This window comes from Coptis chinensis, chromosome 6 (assembly GCF_015680905.1).
Source record: "Coptis chinensis isolate HL-2020 chromosome 6, ASM1568090v1, whole genome shotgun sequence".
Taxonomy (NCBI): Eukaryota; Viridiplantae; Streptophyta; class Magnoliopsida; order Ranunculales; family Ranunculaceae; genus Coptis; species Coptis chinensis.
In genome coordinates, this window is record NC_141461.1 from 84,460,599 (window position 1) to 84,482,305 (window position 21,707).

The 21,707-nt window shown below is 35.7% G+C and overlaps 1 protein-coding gene across 1 annotated transcript; it reads right to left on the reverse strand.

Annotated features, from left to right (window-relative positions):
• Positions 1-14,240: 14,240 nt before the first annotated feature.
• LOC147494968 (voltage-dependent chloride channel 1, chloroplastic-like) lies at positions 14,241-17,931 on the reverse strand. The gene is given in 5 exon segments (XM_086569458.1): positions 14,241-14,618; positions 16,615-16,721; positions 16,724-16,820; positions 16,909-17,076; positions 17,141-17,931. Coding segments are annotated over 5 exon segments (1,212 nt in total). The 5' UTR covers positions 17,804-17,931; the 3' UTR covers positions 14,241-14,441.
• Positions 17,932-21,707: the final 3,776 nt, after the last annotated feature.

Below are 21,707 nucleotides of genomic sequence, written 5' to 3' on the forward strand. Positions count from 1 at the left end.
AATTTCTAAACAATTAAAAAAAATGAATATTTGAAATATAAATATCTCAAACATCACTTGGTTCAATTGTCAAAAAACCCAAAGCATGGCCGGGGATACAACACATGTCAAAACCTAAAACCCACATCACAACAGGATCAACTTAACAACAAAAAGCTCCAAATTTCCTCAACTATCACTTTATTAAAGACCATCTTCCGTTCAAAAACATCATATAAAACTCTAAGAATAAAAGGTCCTCAACATCATTATTCTCATGTCATATGAACGGGAACTAAGCTATTACATACTTCCAAAAAAAACAGACCTAAAAATAAACTCCCGGCTGCTCGGACAAGAATCCCAATCACACACGCCCGGGGTTCCACTTCCCCTTCCACCTATGTTCCCAAGAACACACCCACGTTAGCAAAACAAAGCAAACATGGGTCAACAAATTGAATTTTTGGTATGAGTAGACTAACCACATATAAACATTATCATACTTTAATTATCCAAACAATCACTTTATATATTCCCATACTTAATCATTCCACGGCTTGGAAGGCCAATTGTTCCGTCATTTCAACCGGCATAGCTTTTCCCAAGCAAGACTTCCATTTATTAACTCATTCAAATCACTTTCGTTTTAATATCTAAATCATTGAATTTAAAACTTCATCGATATCCACTATATATAAGGGTAGGACCAGGCGTCCACCACAAAAATATTATTAAGTCCTACCCTCCCGCAAAAAGAAAGTTAGCAATTTTATATACTATGTGTAGATATCCTATAGGTATTCCAATGCAAGCCCAAATACACTCGCGATAATCAAATTATTTTATCTTATTAATTAATCAATTACTTTTCTTATACACATATTTCACAACCTATGTACCTTAGGTCATTCCCCGCCACATTCAAGGAATACCCAACCTTACATTCCCACACACTCAAAGAATACAACTAACCCTTGAGGCTTAATACCTTAGTTCCTCTCTAGGGTAGTCCAAACAATCCGGTCATTCATGGCACATTCATGAATACCGGTCATTCATGGCACATTCAATGAATACCCCCATATATAACGCTTAACGGGCCATTTATGACACATTCAATAAATGCCCACCTAACATATGACATCAATGAATCATAAAACTCAATTATGAAATTTTAGGTGTGGAGAGTTCTAAAAGAGTCGCGGTAAATTTATTTGGCGCGTTATTGAAATTTATTTTATATATCATTTTGGAGAACGAATGAGTATCTTGATAACTGTATTTTTGGTTTACGTGTTATTAATCTCATGGATGTCTAAGTGTCATAACGTTGCATATCATAAAATCTTGCAAAATCACATATAGTTAATACATATACACACGTATATATAGAGGTCTTAGCGTTTAGCCAAGCATGCTAATAGCCCTAGACCTATCCTAATAACCCAAATCATAATCCGAGTTAAAAGGTCAAAATTGGGTCAACTGGTCAAAGTCAACCCTAGTCAAAAGTCAACTCTGGTCAAAGTCAACTCTTTATGGTCAAAGTCAAACTGTCGTTTCCATGTTCGACAGGTTCAGGGTCGTAGTCATGGTTCATGGCTAAGGTCAACGTGCATGGCTCATGGCTCATGACCAAGGTAATGGTTCGGACCTAATGGCTGCTTCAAACCTTAGAACCCGGAAGTCTAAACATTGGAAAACCAAATAGATCTATTTTAAGTCCAATGGACTGGCCCCAAATAATATTAGAAACGGGCCCAGAACTTATACTGAACAGGCCCAAAACACAACTGATTTCGGCCCGAAAACTTTAATTTAAACTGGTCCACAAATAAGAGAAAACCGGCTCACCATTTCAAAAATTAGAACTGGCCCATAACAAGTTATCAACTAATAGGAAAAGGGCCCAAACAAAAATAGAAATGAACTGGCCCAACTAACAAAACCAAAATAGCCCAAAACCAAAACCGCCCAAGCCCAAAGCCCAACTAAGATGAGCGATTCTTGTTCATCTTCTCTAGCTTCTCTCCTCCACCAAAAATCCGGCCACCACTAGCCTCCACCCATTCCAAACTTCATCACATCGGTTTTGATCCACATCACCAACCAAACAACATTAACAAAAACAAAACCCCCATACACTGACTCGATAACCCATCCTCCAAAACTAGATCTACAATTTCGAACCGCCATTAATGGCTTTTCCCAAGCTCCAAACAGCCCACTCAACAGCCCTCACACACCCAACATCAACCCAACATTCATTCATCCATCTTCAATCAATCAACAAACAACAAAACAAATAAAAATCAAATTACTGGAGGACGTCTGGGCGTTACTGGTCGCCGCCATTAATGAATTTCTCGAGCTTCAAACCGCCCCCAACAGCACTCACTCAAACCCCCACTCACCTCCAACATCAACCCAATCAAAAACGAAAAACAACCATCACAGTTACATAAACTATTACTGGCGATTTCTTGGCTGCCATTAACAAACCGTGCAAGCTTTACAGAGCTTCGACAGTTTAATTAAGTTCAGTGTTTCTAACCCACCAACAAAAACAACAAAAATAATAACGGCAGTAAGATTCATGGGCGGGCGCCCATGAGCGCTTTGTTCATAACCGGCAGTTTTTAAAACCAATTTTACCAAAGTTTCGACAGTTCTGTATCAAATCCGAAATTTAACAAGGTTTAATAAAACAAAAGGCACGAAGTCCAACACCACAGTATAATGAACAGTATCAATACACAGAAAACCATAAGTTCGGTGAAATAGCAAAATAGCTACTCACCTTTAGCGCGCTCCGATTATCCACCAGCTACCAGGAAAAACCTTCCTTTCCTTCTGTCAGTAAAACTCCCATTTTCTTTTTTTCTAAAACCCTCGCTGTGTTTTTTCCCAAAACTCTACGTGAGAAAACTCACCGAAAGACAAGGACAACCCTTATCTATTATCTACGGGCTTTATCCGTAACTGATAATTATCCTCTATCCATTATCTATTTTCATTATTATTATTATTATTTATTATTATTATGAAAATAAGAGAACTAAAACACGGGGTGTTATAATATACACACCTTAAAAGGATCTCGTCCCGAGATTCAAGGTAGAGTGTAGATTAACCAAACAACAGTACGTCAAACAATTAAATTGAGACATACGTGTATACGCAAGTATACACACCTTAAAAGGAATACACATATACAATATCATATAGATAGACATACTAATATTCAAATCACATACTTTGAAAGTGTGTCTATATACGTATTGAACACAAAAATACGTGTATATATGCTAGCATACATAACTTAAAAGAATAAACGTAATTAGTTTCTTCAATTGCCAATACTTAATTAAAACCATTATTTCTCAATTTAGCAAAACCCATATTCTTCAAGTTAAATCATACTAAGAAGGCAATGTAGTTCCTCTCACACCGAGGCAATCAGTTCCTCTCTTAGTATTTCCCAACTAGTCCAAGCGTTCCACATTTAATATACATTTAATAATTTCATTTCCCAACAATCTTCCCAGTCAAATCTTTTCACTTAAAAAAAAACTCACAAATTCCCTCCACCATCTTGGTGTTTACACATATATCAACATTTCTCTCAGTGCCTCACGAACACCACATGTTCGAAAATAAAAATATAAAACGTATAGACTGATTCATATTATCAACGGCCTACACTATGTCCACCATCACATAGGATCAAACACCTACAATGTGAGGCATGCATACTGGCTCACACACCAACGATATGCAAGTATACACTGGTTCACACACCAACGATGCATACTTACTCTCTACCATCACATAGGATCAAACACCAACAATGTGTGGTATGCACACTGGATCACACACCAACGATGTACATGTATACACTGGATCAAACTCCAACGATGCATACCGAGAGATGTTATGTATATTGGATCACACACCAACGATATACATAACTTGGACAATATCAAATATTTCAAATCCAACCTTTATCAAAAGGGTTTCTTTATTCCTTGGATAAATTCCAATTTACTCAAATATGAAATTTTAAAATAACCATTTCTTCTTTAGTCAATACTTACTTAAAAACAGAAAACTCCGTTAGGAAAACAACACTATAACATGCAAAAATTCGATTATAAATTTCATAAGAAATTAACCGTTAAAACAAGCATTTTATTTTTCCTAATCATATCCCAACATTCCACTATAAAAGTACACATAAAACAACAAGCCAAACCAAATACCACAAAGAAACACTCCTACTACCCATTCACCACAATCCGAGGATCACCTAGACCTTCACTATCTAGGCTAACCTAAGCTCCGATACCAAAATGTCACAGCCCGAATTTCTAAACAATAACAAAGTGAATATTTGAAATATAATTATCTCAAACATCACTAGGTTCACTTGTTTAAAAACCCAGACTATGACGGAGAATACTACACATACAAACCCTAATATCCATGTCATAAAAGAAACAACTTAAATAACAATAATCCCAACAATTATCCCTAATCTCTTTATTAAGATAACATCCTTCCAAATAAAACATCAAAACAAACTCTCCAAATAAAATTCATCACTACCATGTCCTTATGCCATGAAAAAAGTAAACTACGTTATTACATTCTTCCAACCAAGAAAATCAAACCTAAAAGAAAACTAACGTTATACACATAGGTATGCGGTATGAATAGGGTACGGCAAAAATTGTTCTAGAGAATATGCGGTGATACCAAAAGTATTCATTGAATGTCTATAACGTACCACTTATCATAAACCACTTAGCAATTCGGGATACGGCAAAAATTCGGTACGGAAATAATTCGCGAATTATTCGGTGATTCAAAAAAATGGTACGGTCAAATATTCGGTCAAAAATTCACAATTCGGCAATTATGCGGTATTTAATTAATACGCATTTTAAACGTTTGGTTGCAAAAATTCGTGATATTATATAAGTAAATAATAATAATAGTTGTCATTATTTACAACATAACAAACATATCTAAACAATTTAGCTACAAAAACATTGAAACCAATTGAATGGTCCACATAGGTACCTTCATTTATTTGTTCTTGGATTGAAATTACCATTCAAATTTCAAAATACACACACACCATGACATGACAATTTAAATAATGTCTAAAAAGTATAAAAGCAAAGCTTTTGGATTAATTTATCACTAAAAATGTAAGAGTGAGGAACTTAAAGTAAGAGTGAAGACATAAAGTATATAAAAAATAACAAAAACGCAACCGAATTTTCATTCTTTTTTTTTTTTAGCCGAATTTTTGAAAAATTCAGCAAAAATTCGTATTATTCGTTTCAAGGCAAAAATCGCTAATTATTGCGAATCTTTCAAACATTCGAAGTATTATACGTTTGCCTTTCAAAAAATTCAATTAGCGAATTATTCAAGCTTAATTGTTAACAAGGGTATGAACTCCTTCCTTTACTCTTTGTGATCAATCACGGACTCTGCGGAAGTGGAGGCACTATCCGATTGCCTTCGGATCTCCTAGGTTAGTATCATACTAACAACTTCATCATATTTCAATTTAGATTTACCAAAAGAACTATTAATTGTAGAAACCGTAGCTGTCACAGCCCAAATTTCTAAACAATTAAAAAAAATGAATATTTGAAATATAAATATCTCAAACATCACTTGGTTCAATTGTCAAAAAAACCCAGGCTATGACGGGGGATACAACACATGTCAAAACCTAAAACCCACATCACAACAGGATCAACTTAACAACAAAAAGCTCCAAATTTCCTCAACTATCACTTTATTAAAGACCATCTTCCGTTCAAAAACATCATATAAAACTCTAAGAATAAAAGGTCCTCAACATCGTATTCTCATGTCATATGAACAGGAACTAAGCTATTACATACTTCCAAAAAGAACAGACCTAAAAATAAACTCCCGGGCTGCTCCAGACAAGAATCCCAATCACACGCCGCGGTTCCACTGCCTTCCACCTATGTTCCCAAGAACACACCCACGTTGCCAAAACAAAGCAAACATGGGTCAGCAAATTGAATTTGCTGGTATGAGTAGACTAACCACATATAAACATTATCATACTTTAATTATCCAAACAATCACTTTATATATTCCCATACTTAATCATTCACAGCTTGGAAGACAGGTAGTTCCGTCATTTCAACCGGCATAGCTTTTCCCAAGCAAGACTTCCATTTATTAACTCATTCAAATCACTCGTTTTAATATCTAAATCATTGAATTTAAAACTTACTGATATCCACTATATATAAGGGTAGGACCGCGTCCCTGCACAAAAATATTATTAAGTCCTACCCTCCTGCAAAAAAAGAAAGTTAGCAATTTTATATACTATGTGTAGATATCCTATAGGTATTCCAATGCAAGCCCAAATACACTCGCATAATCAAATTATTTTATCTTATTAATTAATCAATTACTTTTCTTATACACATATTTCACAACCTATGTACCTTAGGTCATTCCCGCCACATTCAAGGAATACCCAACCTTACATTCCCGTACACTCAAAGAATACAACTAACCCCAAGTGAATACCTTAGTTCCTCTCTAGGGTAGTCCAAACAATCTGGTCATTCATGGCACATTCAATGAATACCCGGGTCATTCATGGCACATTCAATGAATACCCCTATATAACGCTAACGGGCCATTTATGACACATTCAATAAATGCCCACCTAACATATGACATCAACAGTCATAAAACTCAATTATGAAATTTTAGGTGTGGAGAGTTCTAAAAGAGTGCGGTAAATTTATTTACGCATTATTGAAATTTATTTTATATATCATTTCAGAGAACGAATGAGTATCTTGATAACTGTATTTTTTTTTTGTTTACGTGTTATTAATCTCATGGATGTCTAAGTGTCATAACGTTGCATATCATAAAATACTGCAAAATCACATATAGTTAATACATATACACACGTATATATAGAGGTCTTAGCGTTTAGCCAAGCATGCTAATAGCCCTAGACCTATCCTAATAACCCAAATCATAATCCGAAGTTAAAAAGGTCAAAATTGGGTCAATCTGGTCAAAGTCAACCCTAGTCAAAAGTCAACTCGGTCAAAGTCAACTCTTTATGGTCAAAGTCAAACTGTCGTTTCCCATGTTCGACAGGTTCAGGGTCGTAGTCATGGTTCATGGCTAAGGTCAACGTGCATGGCTCATGGCTCATGACCAAGGTAATGGTTCGGACCCAACTGGCCAAGCCCAAACCTTAGAACCCGGAAGTCTAAACATTGGAAAACCAAATAGATCTATTTTAAGTCCAATGGACTGGCCCCAAATAATATTAGAAACGGGCCCAAACTTATCTTGAGCAGCCCAAAACACAACTGATTTCGGCCCGAAAACTTTAATTTAAACTGGTCCACAAATAAGAGAAAACCGGCTCACCATTTCAAAAATTAGAACTGGCCCATAACAAGTTATCAACTAATAGGAAAAGGGCCCAAACAAAAATAGAAATGAACTGGCCCAACTAACAAAACCAAAATAGCCCAAAACCAAAAACCGCCCAAGCCCAAGTTTCCCAAGACTAAGATGAGCGATTCTTGTTCATCTTCTCTAACTCTCTCCTCCACCAAAAATCCGGCCACCACTAGCCTCCACCCATTCCAAACTTCATCACATCGGTTTTGATCCACATCACCAACCAAACAACATTAACAAAAACAAAACCCCCATACACTGACTCGATAACCCATCCTCCAAAACTAGATCTACAATTTCGAACCGCCATTAATGGCTTTTCCCAAGCTCCAAACAGCCCACTCAACAGCCCTCACACACCCAACATCAACCCAACATTCATTCATCCATCTTCAATCAATCAACAAACAACAAAACAAATAAAAATCAAATTCTTGGAGGGCGCCTCATTCTTCGGTCGCCGCCATTAATGAATTTCTCGAGCTTCAAACCGCCCCCCAACAAAGACTCACTCAAACCCCCACTCACCTCCAACATCAACCCAATCAAAAGCGAAAAACAACCATCACAGTTACATAAACTATTACTGGCGATTTCTTGGCTGCCATTAACAAACCGTGCAAGCTTTACAGAGCTTCGACAGTTTAATTAAGTTCAGTGTTTCTAACCCACCAACAAAAACAACAAAAATAATAACGGCAGTAAGATTCATGGGCGGCGCCTCCATGAACGCCTGTTCATAGCTTCGACAGTTTTTTAAAACCAATTTTACCAAAGTTTCGACAGTTCTGTATCAAATCCGAAATTTAACAAGGTTTAATAAAACAAAAGGCACGAAGTCCAACACCACAGTATAATGAACAGTATCAATACACAGAAAACCATAAGTTCGGTGAAATAGCAAAATAGCTACTCACCTTTAGCGCGCTCCGATTATCCACCAGCTACCAGGAAAAACCTTCCTTTCCTTCTGTCAGTAAAACTCCCATTTTCTTTTTTTCTAAAACCCTCGCTGTGTTTTTTCCCAAAACTCTACGTGAGAAAACTCACCGAAAGACAAGGACAACCCTTATCTATTATCTACGGGCTTTATCCGTAACTGATAATTATCCTCTATCCATTATCTATTTTCATTATTATTATTATTATTTATTATTATTATGAAAATAAGAGAACTAAAACACGGGGTGTTATAATATACACACCTTAAAAGGATCTCGTCCCGAGATTCAAGGTAGAGTGTAGATTAACCAAACAACAGTACGTCAAACAATTAAATTGAGACATACGTGTATACGCAAGTATACACACCTTAAAAGGAATACACATATACAATATCATATAGATAGACATACTAATATTCAAATCACATACTTTGAAAGTGTGTCTATATACGTATTGAACACAAAAATACGTGTATATGCTAGCATACGCAACTTAAAAGAATAAACGTAATTAGTTTCTTCAATTGCCAATACTTAATTAAAACCATTATTTCTCAATTTAGCAAAACCCATATTCTTCAAGTTAAATCATACTAAGAAGGCAATGTAGTTCCTCTCACACCGAGGCAATCAGTTCCTCTCTTAGTATTTCCCAACTAGTCCAAGCGTTCCACATTTAATATACATTTAATAATTTCATTTCCCAACAATCTTCCCAGTCAAATCTTTTCACTTAAAAAAAAACTCACAAATTCCCTCCACCATCTTGGTGTTTACACATATATCAACATTTCTCTCATTGCCTCCACGAACACCACATGTTCGAAAATAAAAATATAAAACGCGATATAGACTGATTCATATTATCAACGGCCTACACTATGTCCACCATCACATAGGATCAAACACCTACAATGTGAGGGCATGCATCTTGGCTCACACACCAACGATATGCAAGTATACACTGGTTCACACACCAACGATGCATACTTACTCTCTACCATCACATAGGATCAAACACCAACAATGTGTGGTAGTATGCACCTTTGGATCACACACCAACGATGTACATGTATACACTTTGGATCAAACTCCAACGATGCATACCGAGAGATGTTATGTATATTGGATCACACACCAACGATATACATAACTTGGACAATATCAAATATTTCAAATCCAACCTTTATCAAAAGGGTTTCTTTATTCCTTGGATAAATTCCAATTTACTCAAATATGAAATTTTAAAATAACCATTTCTTCTTTAGTCAATACTTACTTAAAACAGAAAACTCCGTTAGGAAAACAACACTATAACATGCAAAATTCGATTATAAATTTCATAAGAAATTAACCGTTAAAACAAGCATTTTATTTTTCCTAATCATATCCCAACATTCCACTATAAAAGTACACATAAAACAACAAGCCAAACCAAATACCACAAAGAAACACTCCTACTACCCATTCACCACAATCCGGGATCACCTAGACCTTCACTATCTAGGCTAACCTAAGCTCCGATACCAAAATGTCACGGCCAATTTCTAAACAATAACAAAGTGAATATTTGAAATATAATTATCTCAAACATCACTAGGTTCACTTGTTTAAAACCCGAGCTATGACGGAGAATACTACACATAAAACCCTAATATCCATGTCATAAAAGAAACAACTTAAATAACAATAATCCCAACAATTATCCGCAATCTCTTTATTAAGATAACATCCTTCCAAATAAAACATCAAAACAAACTCTCCAAATAAAATTCATCACTACCATGTCCTTATGCCATGAAAAAAGTAAACTACGTTATTACATTCTTCCAACCAAGAAAATCAAACCTAAAAGAAAACTAACGTTATACACATAGGTATGCGGTATGAATAGGGTAATGGCAAAATTGTTCTAGAGAATATGCGGTGATACCAAAAGTATTCATTGAATGTCTATAACGTTACCACTTATCATAAACCACTTAGCAATTCGGGATACGGCAAAATTGCACGGAAATAATTAGCGAATTATTCGGGTGATTCAAAAAATGGTGCGGTCAAATATTAGGTCAAAATTCACAATTAGGCAATTATGCGGTATTTAATTAATACGCATTTTAAACGTTTGGTTGCAAAAATTCGTGATATTATATAAGTAAATAATAATAATAGTTGTCATTATTTACAACATAACAAACATATCTAAACAATTTAGCTACAAAAACATTGAAACCAATTGAATGGTCCACATAGGTACCTTCATTTATTTGTTCTTGGATTGAAATTACCATTCAAATTTCAAAATACACACACACCATGACATGACAATTTAAATAATGTCTAAAAAGTATAAAAGCAAAGCTTTTGGATTAATTTATCACTAAAAATGTAAGAGTGAGGAACTTAAAGTAAGAGTGAAGACATAAAGTATATAAAAAATAACAAAAACGCAACCGAATTTTCATTCTTTTTTTTTTTAGCCGAATTTTTGAAAAATTCAGCAAAAATTCGTATTATTCGTTTCAAGGCAAAAAATCGCGAATTATTGCGAATCTTTCAAACATTCGGAAGTATTATACGTTTTGCCTTTCAAAAATTCAATTCGCGAATTATTCGGCGAATTGTTAACAAGGGTATGAACTCCTTCCTTTACTCTTTGTGATCAATGCAGACTCTGAAGTGGAGGCACTATCCGATTGCCTTCGGATCTCCTAGGTTAGTATCATACTAACAACTTCATCATATTTCAATTTAGATTTACCAAAAGAACTATTAATTGTAGAAACCGTAGCTTTCCAACTCAATGGCATCTGCCCAAGAATTGCGCAAGCCATCACCTCGTCACTAAAAGTGATCTCAACAAACTCAAGTTGGTCTTTGGTCTCATTGAACATATTGAGATAAATGTTCTCTAAAAGAATCTTCCTCAGACATTCTCAATGTAAAGAGCTTCGTTATAAGATGCACCTTATTCGCCGCAGAGGGTTGTTCATAGATACTTGAGAGAGCTTTCATGAGAGACAATGTCGTCTTCTCGTTCTTGATGTTGAAGGCTATAGACTTTAATTTGTCAAACTCAATCGGATTGTCGCTAATGCTTTTCTGTCAAGCAAATCCCATTCTCCTTGTTCCATCGCTGCATGTTTTTTTCCTACCAACGGTTCATAGAGATCTTTCTGATAAAGATAATTCTCTAATTGCATCTTCCAAAAGCTGAAGTTTGTACCATTAAACCTCTCAATCAAGGTTGTCATTTTCTCGGTTGTCATTGTTCCCACTTGAACCAAACTACGGTGGAGTAATCTTCACTCAAGAAATTTTCTTCAAATACCTTGTCTCAAACAACGATGGAGTTCACCACTCAAGAATTTCTTCAAACACCTTCAATAATTCGATTCATAAACCAAAGCTCTGATACAAGTTGTTAGGAATTAGATATCACACTAATCACAACTAACGACAATTATCCTCAAGATCTTGGAATCAATGACAAAACAAGAACACCAATACAACCACTAAAGCAATAATGAAAAACAAATAATAAACAAACACAAAAAACTTACGTGGTTTGGCAATTGCCTACGTCCACAAGCGCACCAAAATCCACTATAATCAAAGAGTTGTTTACAATGTCACACAAACACCAATATCTCTCTCTCACACACAATTTTGACACTCACAAATTTATGTTATTGCACTATCACAATGCACTCACAAATTTGGCTATTGTCTTACACTAATTATTACTCCAATAATATACTCACTACACTTTGCTACACTACACGCCACGTACACTATGAGCTCACTTAGTTGTGTATTAATAATTCACTAGTTCACAGGGATTTATAGACTCCCTATTGCCGAAAGCGTATAAAAAACCAATTTGGTATTGATTTCCAAAGCTATGCGGACATGTGCTGGCGGTGCTTGGTTTCCAATTCCAGTTTGGAAACCTTAACACATACAAATGGAAGTTGATCGTGTTCCTGAAACAATTGAACTACAATTGATAGGTTGAGACGTTGGGTATCCTAAATAAAGTACAAAAGGATTTCGGCACCACCTAAGGAGCTAAACTCTGATGGTTTTATCAAAGACACAAGTGGAGAAGTTTCTACGGTACTATGGCGGTTGAGGATTAAAGTCTATAGTGTACCAAGAGCCCAAGGGTATTGAAGTGGGACTGATCTTATGCGAGCAAATGAAATCAATTAGAGGATAATAAAAGAACCATGGTACTGTGGTACTGTGGAAACAGAGTTTCTATCATGTTTAAACGGAGTGCAACAGATATGCGGGTAAAATTACATGCTCTATGTTATGTTAGCGAGTCTGGCTATAGGTTCTCTGCCCCTCCCATTGACGACTGTCTTTCAAATATTGTAAGGGAGCACAAGGAAGGGGCAATCTATGCAAGAATTTGAGATACACGAGGCAAATCGTGCCGAAAATGGATAAATAGCAAAATAGAAATAAATGCATAGGCATTATAAGATGTACTTAACTACGATAGAATGTAAAATGGAGAAAAGAAACGTGCTTTCTCAATACAGAACAATCATTACAGAAAATGGAGAGGAATTTAGTTACTTGGAATATGATGATTTCTGGGTATGGAATGAATGGTTATGGTGTTACTGCAAAGGGGTCGTATAGTTTGATGATTTTGACTGGGTCTGTTCATGCACATATTGCTGTGAGCCAGCTGTAACGGGATTGCATTTGGATACAGTATTAGAATATTAGTAACGACGTTGATAGACATGTATGCGACGTGCAGGAGTTTGGATATAGCGGAAAGACTGTTTGATTAAGGGTATTTGCAATGTGGAGAGCTAGATGTGGTACTCAAGTTTTTTCACATAATGCAGATAGATTAGAGAGCGTTAGATTCAGATTTAGGGAGACTTATAAAATTGGAGAAACAATTAATCCATGGTTATATCACTAAGCTTGGTCTTGATTCAGATTTGTAGGTAGAGAATCTTTTGATGAAAATGTACTCCAGTGCGGAGAGCTGAATTTGGCTTATGAGGTATTCAGAGGACTCAAAAAAGATGTGAATTCATTGAGCACCATGGCGGACTTGTCACTACATGGAAAAGAGGCTGCTTTGATGGCGTTCTTCAAAATGTTGAAGAGGCATAGATCCAGATGCCTTATGTGCCTTATGTTTCCTAGTAGTTTTATCGTGTTAATTAAAGGAAGGTCGAAGAATCTTTCATTACAGGGTTGAACAACTTGGCATTGAACCTAAGATGTAGCAATATGTTACTATGGTTGATCTTTTAGGACAAAGTGGGACTAATTGATGAAGCCTATAGTTTCATTAAAGGAATGCCAGTGGAGCCTGATGACAGTGTTTGGGGTGCACTCTTAGGAGCCTGTGCGATTCACAGCGACTTCAAAATGAAGAAAATGTCTGGTGATTTATTGGATCATCTGAATCCCAAAACTTCTCGGTATTACAAGCTTATAATGAGTATTTATGGTAGGAAGGGGAGACGGGATGAAGACATGAAGTGTTTGAAATCAGAAATCTGGTACTAGAAAGAGGAGTCAGAAAAGCTTCAGGAAGCAGTTTCATTGAGACTTGCTGCTGAGGTATGCCAGAGGTCTTTGCAAGACATATCATGGTTTTAAAGCCTGACCACTCTGTGTACGAATTGGATCAAATCATCAATTCAACTCTTACTCGAAGGAATTGCAGGTTGTTTGTAAATCCAACAATACAACAGTCTATAAACTAATTAACAATCCAACCAACACTCCATTGTGCTCGATATGAGCCAGTGAGCCACCTTGTTTCTACAGGGCAAAACCACTTTGTTTACACAGTACTGTATGTGTAACTGACAGCAAGAAACTTACTCACAATAAGCAAAAAATGGCTTTCATATTTACCAGCTTTAGTAGGAGCAAAGAATGTAACTTTGGTCTTCATTGAAATTGCTTTGATCAGGGCACATGACAACAACGCCACTGAAAAGAAAAACTGTGTTCTCTGTCCACTCAGGAGTTGAGCCGGCCATTTGATGAGTGTTCGTCAGCAGGGGACTTTTGCTTCGCCAGAAGTTGTCCTTTAATCGCAGCCTCAAGTGTGACTGCCTCTTGAATGCTGTTGTTAACCTGATTGCAGATCGCATCGAGCGCAAGCATTGGAAATGGCTCCTCAATAAGAACACCAACCTATAAGAACCCATGTCAAGTACTCTGCCAAGTAAACACATTTCAAGCCAAAATTTATGATGAAAAATCATTTCTTGGATGCTGGTCCCTATTTCAACATCTTCGCTTGCAGCGGCTATTTGGTACAGGAATTATATGCCTGTGTTTGTTTGCATGTAAAGAATTCCATGTAAATATAAATTACAATAGGGAATGATTTTGAAGAAGAACAGGGATGTTTCAAGGTGTTCATACCTCTAAATTTATCCTCAAAATGTGCAAATACAAGTAAACATTTTTCAGATTTGAAGTGGCAGCAAAGTTTTTTACTGAATCTACATCCTTTTGGTTTGTTTTTAGTGGTGGGAACCTACTTACAACTTAGCAACAAAACCTATTTTACTAAAAACCACCATGACCTAACTCAAATTTACAGTGAAATCTTCACATCTTCACATGCAAACATGCACAGCCTGTTTGGAAGTACATGCAAAACTGTGGGAATCAAAAGTTAGATTTAGAATAGATCCAGTGATGACTACTTACTATGTTCATACTACAGTAAATAGTGTTTTTGGATTTAATCATGAAGTGTTACATGTATAATTTGAACTAGTACAAGAACATTAAATAGTTCTGAAATGTTAATGTAAATGCAGAAAATTGGTGTGTTACACCGTGCTTTCTAAACAGACGGAAGATAGGAACTTCGGCCTCTGAGGGCGCCATTGAACCTGTGGTGTCTTGTTTGTGCAGTCAGAGGCTCGCCTACGTAGGGGCGGATCTAGTGTGGGGGGGGGGTAGGGGTAGGGATGTGCAGGGCCGGTCTGCAGCCCACCCCAATTTTCCCCAATAGAAGATTTAGTAGTAATAGTACCACACTATTCCTCCATCCCCCCTTTGATCAAGAATTCCATTTACGCCTGTCCTAGGCCCATTGCCTATTCTCAAGGTTTAACTATTGTGCCTCAAGACTAGAGGCGCCTAGGCACACCCCAGAGTCTAGCCAGCGACTTTAAATGCATGCATATAGAGTCTTGGTATATATGCTCTGTTTGGTTCGGTGCACCGAGTTGCAAATGACAAATAGTTGCAAATGGCATGTGATTGTATTGCATCTGATTGCATTGCATCCAACTTACTTGTGCTTGGTAAACCCAAGGCAAAATGATGTAAAGTTGGTTACATTATCCCACTACTTTTTTTCACATCTTATAAAGTTGGTTACATTATCCCACTACTTTTTTTCACATCTTATATAAGAGAAACCACCTCTCGTGTTTGCATCTATATACACAATTTTTTTGGCTGTAAGTGGATGTCATGGAAACTACTTATATAGTGCACATAATTGCAACTTGTTGCAGCAACCACCTATTTGCATTTTGCTACCAAACACTGTTTTGTGGGCGGTTACATGAAAATAGGTGCAATTGCATGTAAATACATCGAACCAAACAAAGCATATGGTCTCACTTCAAAGCCATGACCACCAGTGAGCAGAACTTCATCAAACCTTTGCAGCTTTGTTAGCAGTAACAACAAAGTTCTATTTAAGTTTTGCATCATAGTACGTATTTCATTCGGCAATAAGAAAGTGGACAAAGCCCTCAAAATAATTCCCCGGCATAAATTGTGCCCTCCAAAGTTTTGGTTCATGCATAACAAAACCCAAACACGTTACTGAGGAAATCACGCAGATTGCTGACCTAGGTTTACTCAAAGGAGTTACCAAGCAAGAAGTAAATAAAGTTAACAAATATATACAGTTATCTGTACGTCTGTATAGATTTTTTTTTTTTATAGGAATACGTCTGTATAGATAAATGCATATGGATACTGTATGCCTGTATACATGAATCAATATAACCAGCAAACAAAATGCAGTGAGAAGGAGATAAAGAATGCCTCACAGGATTCACAGGTCAGAAATGAATAAATAGCATAAGAAAGCACAGGATGCACTCTGAACGTAATTAAGTAAAACGTAATGCAAAATTGTTAAAGAGAAACATACTTCCTCAATGCAGAACAAGGACGCCGCGCTGATAAAGGTAGCAGGGACAACGATCCACCTGCAGTCGTCCCAGAGTATGACCGGAAGGGTGAGATGCCAAAGCACTAAAACCTTGAGGTCAAGCGAGTGTAAGAGAGAGGAATTGGGATACCAATGAGCTGTTCACAGATAGCAATTCCTTCATGAAAACAAGTAAATTTGGATTCCTGCAGTGCATTGAGCCTACCATAAGCCAAAGCATAATCAAATCGTATGACTATAATGAAGTGCTTTGCTAGGCCAAGATGGATATACCAAGAGGTCTCGCTTTGAATCCTCCAAAGGTAGCATTTGAAGGCTCTGAGAAATGAATTCTATGATGCAGCGTGGACGATCCTTTGAGTCAAGAACAATGGCTAAGTCATCTTCTTCAAGCAAATCCTTCAGGTCTTGGGCAATATCTGCGCCATAAATCACATGACACTGCAAAGAGAGCGGTTAACAGACGGAAAGAAACAACGACTCAAAATTACAGAGTTAGGCTAACCTTGAGAGCAACTGGAAATGCCATGATATACTGAAGAAGTGCCTTTTTAAGCACTGCATGATTCTGGGTATCAACACTTCCTATCACTTGCCTAGCAAAATCACTAGTCCCAGCAATCAACTTAGTCCAAGCTTTCCTCCCTTCTTCAAACCTCGAATAAGACGCCTCTGTCCTAAAAACTAACAAAAGCGCTAACGCAGGCGCAGTCAACTGATACGGAAGCGAAGAAGTCCTCAACAACAGAAAAGAATCCGGTAACCAATGCCACAACACCGCAGAATTATATGTCGCTATAACCGCAGCAAAAGAAGTAAACGCGATAACTGGTGGAATCAAAGAAAGTATAACTCTAGACGAGAAGCTAGACAGAAGATGGCGTAAATGGCGAAGTGAACTTCTATGTTGGACCCAATCTTCATGGTTATACAGTGATCGTTTTTGTTGCATTCTTCGCTCTTTTATGCCATCAGCCCAGTCGGGTATTATGCGAAGTATGGAGTTTAGAGTTAGACTTGAAATGGGAGTGGGAGTTGGGGATTGAGAACAGAGTGTTTTGAAAGAAATGTGGTTGGAAGTGGAGGGAAGTGGGAGTGAGGGTGTTTTGTGTATTGTTAAAGTGTGGGGAGAAGTGAAGAAGGTTTTTGTGGATGTTGGTTTGTTCATTTGAGGGTTGGGGAAAGAGGGAGGAAGGAGAGTGAGTGTGTAGAGTGTTAGTGTGAGAGAAGAGAGGGAACATGGTTTTTAGTTACAGAGTGAGAGAGAGTGAGAGTGTGCGGGAAGAGAGAGAGAGAAGGGGTGTGGGTAGTTGAAGCGGTTGTTTGTGATTGAAAAGGTTACACATGTTGGTCTGAGGTTGGATAAAATTGTGTGTGGGAGTTGGTGTCAGTTTTTCAGGAGTTGTGATCTTGAGAGAGCAAATCGGCAGTTTGGGCCAATTGGGCCATTACCAAACTCAAGGCCCATTTGATTGGAGAGCTGGTGTTGTTTCATTTGTTGGCCTTAGAAAAACGTACATGGTTCTGAACTTCAAATTAAATTTGATTTTTGAAAACCAATTAGAGCCCTAATCAGGGGAAGAATTAGAAAAACATGACCCCTTCATCCTGATTTATGGGTTGTTTGATTTTTAATCTGTATCTAAACTAGTATACTGCTAAGCAGTAGGGGTGTGAGCGGAGAGGGAGAGAGAGGAGTGGAGATTTAGAGTGCGTAGAGAGTGAGAGGGACAAAGAGAAAGAACATAAGAGAGAAGAGATGAGGACAGACAGAAACCAACCAACTTGGTTTTTGTCCGCATAATCCCTCCCCCCTGCCAAGATCATTTACCCAGCTACAACTAATGGGCCTATTCGGGGTGGGTTAGTTAGTTATTAATTAATCTCTATATATCTACTATCTACTATCTATATACTAAAACAGAGACCTTTAAAGAATGATTTTCTCTCTCCTATGTGGCACTCTAATATGAGAGTTAGCTTTTTTTTCTATCTTATGTGGCACTCTAATATGAAAGATAATATTTTCTAATAGTCTCCCACGTACATGGAACTCTTTGGAGAGTTTGAGTGTATTTCTAATTCTTATATTTTGAGAGTTTAAGTGTATTTTCAATTCTTATATATTTGATCAAATAAAAAAAAATTACTAAAAAAATAGGTGATTTGTAGAAATACGAATCAAACACTTTTAGTGTTCCAATTCTTATATATTTGATCAAATAAAAAAAAAATGCTAAAAAATAGGTGATTTGTATAAACTAATTTCCTATTACAAATCATACAATTTTAGTATCTATGATAAAACACCGACTTATTTCGAATATATCCTTAACATGGCTTCAAAACATAGTTAAAAACAATTATACAAAATATATAATAGAAAATGAAAAAAAAAAATAACGGCAAAGCAATAATGATAAATATTTTAAAATATATATAATATTGAATGAAACTAACGACAAAAAACAATTAATGGGGAACGGAAAACTGGATGCAAATGCATCGAACTAACCTCAAATAATATTTAACGGGAAATCGAAAACTGGATGCAAATGCAAGCATTAAACTAATCTTAAAAAGTAATTAATAGAAAATCAAAATATGGATACAACTGCATTAAACTAATCTCAAAGAATAATTAACAGAAAATCAAAACTTGGATACAAATACATCAAACTAACATCAAAAAATAATTGTCGAAAAATCAGAAAGTGGATGCAAATGCATTGAGCTAACCCTCAAAGATTAAATTAACTGGAAATCGAAAACTGGATGCAACTGTATTGAACTAACTTCAAAGAAAAATTAATTATAAATTGGGAACATAATGCAATGCGTGGAACTAATCTTAAAAAATAATTAACAGGAAATCAAAAACCGGATGCAACTGCATTGAACTAATCTCAAAAAATATATTGGATGCAAAACCTCAAGAAATAATTAACGGGAAATCGGAAACTGAATGCAAACTCATTGAACTAACCTCAAACAATAATTAACGGGAAATCGGAAACTAAATGCAAATGCAACTTTATCAAATAATAAACACGAGAAATTGAAAACTTGATGCAAATACATTAAACTAATCTCACGTAAATAATTAACGGAAATCGAAACTGGATGCAAATGCATTGAACCGACCTCAAAGAACAATTAATAGAAAATTGGGAATTTGATGCAAATGTATTTAACTAACCGAAAAGAATAATTAACGATCAATCAAACCGGATGCAACCGCAATGAACCCGATCTCAAAAAATAAATAATGGGAATTGAAAATTGAATGCAACCGCATTGAACTAACCTCAAAATATAAATAAATCTAAAAATCGAAACTAGATGCAAATGCATTAAACTAACCTCAAAACATAGTTGGATTATATGTTGTGGGAATGTCTCGATAAGTATAGTTTTGTATTTAAAATGATGTTTATCTTATCTCTTTCCGTATGATTAGGAACTCCTTGCTATTCAAGTAGTTTCAATATATATGAACTTCGCCTTATTAGGGCAATCTCACAAAAATCAATTAAACTTCAATTATTAAACAAAACAAATGAAGTTGAAGAATTTTATCAAAGGTGAGTTTTTTTTAATGGAGAGTGAGGTTTTCACGTTATAAGAAATTTGGTTGAGTGATCAATATAATATTAATATATAATAGTTATGCATATTTGCAAATATTTTTTAGAATAATTAATATAACAACACCCATTAAGTAGATAATCTTTGAAGATTCCACATAGTGAGTCATGCATAATTTAAAAAAATAATTAACGAGAAATCGAAACTAGATAATCTTCGATGATCTCACATAGTAAATTAAGCATAATTTACTTTTTGTCATGTTTTCAAGGACACTACTGAGATGGATCGATAGAAGTTGGTATTACACACCACATTGGATAATTATAAGGAAATTGGAAATTTGATTCAAATACATAACCGAGCTCAAGGAGTAATTAATGGGAAATCATAAAGTTTATGCAAATTGCATTAAACTAATGACAGAGAGTAACTAATGGATAATTAGAAATTGAATGCAAATCCTTGAAAAATATTTATCGAAAAATCGAAAACGGTATGCAAATACATCAAACAAACCTCAAATAATAATTAATGAGAAACCGAAACCGAATGCGAATGCATTGAACTTTACTCAAAAATAATTAACATAAAATCAAAACCGAATGATGCAACGCATTGAACTAACCTCATAAAATAATTGGTGGGAAATCGAAAACTAAATGCAAATGCATTGAAATAACCTCAAAGAATAGTTAACGGAAAATAAAAACTGGATATAATTATATCGAACTAACCTCAAAGCATAAATAATCGAAACTAGATGCGGATGTATTAAACTAACCTTAAAGAGTTATTAACTAAAAAATCAAAACCGGATCCAAATGCAATGAACTAATCTCAAAGACTAATTAATGAAACATTAAAAATGGATGAAACTGCACCTAACTAACCTAAATGAATAATTAACGGAAATTATAAATTTGATGTAATCGCATTGAACTAACCTCAAAAAATAATTAACCGAAATCGAAACTTGATGCAAATGCATTGAACTAACCTCAAAGAACAATTAACATAAAATCTAAAATTATATGCAACTGCATTTAACTAATCTAAAAGAATAATTAACGGAAAACTAAAAACTGGATGCAACCGCATTAAACTAAAAATCGAGATTAACTAACGAAAATCAAAAATTGGATGCAAATGCATTGAAATAACATAAAAAATGGTTAACTAGAAATCGAAGTCGGATGTAACTGCATCATCGCGACCGACCTCAAGGCATAAATATCCACTTTTTAGCCTTCTCATATGAATAATTACAAGTAATTATGAACCCAAAATAAAAGTGAGTTTATAAAAACAGACTCTTACATGTATGCAAACCGTATAGAAATTGTAAACTATCGAACTAACCTAGAAAAACAATTAACAGAAATCGAAACCGGATGCAAATATATTGAACTAACCTCAAAGAGTAATTAACGGGATATTGGAACCTGGATGCAAATGCAATGAACTAATCTCAAAGACTAATT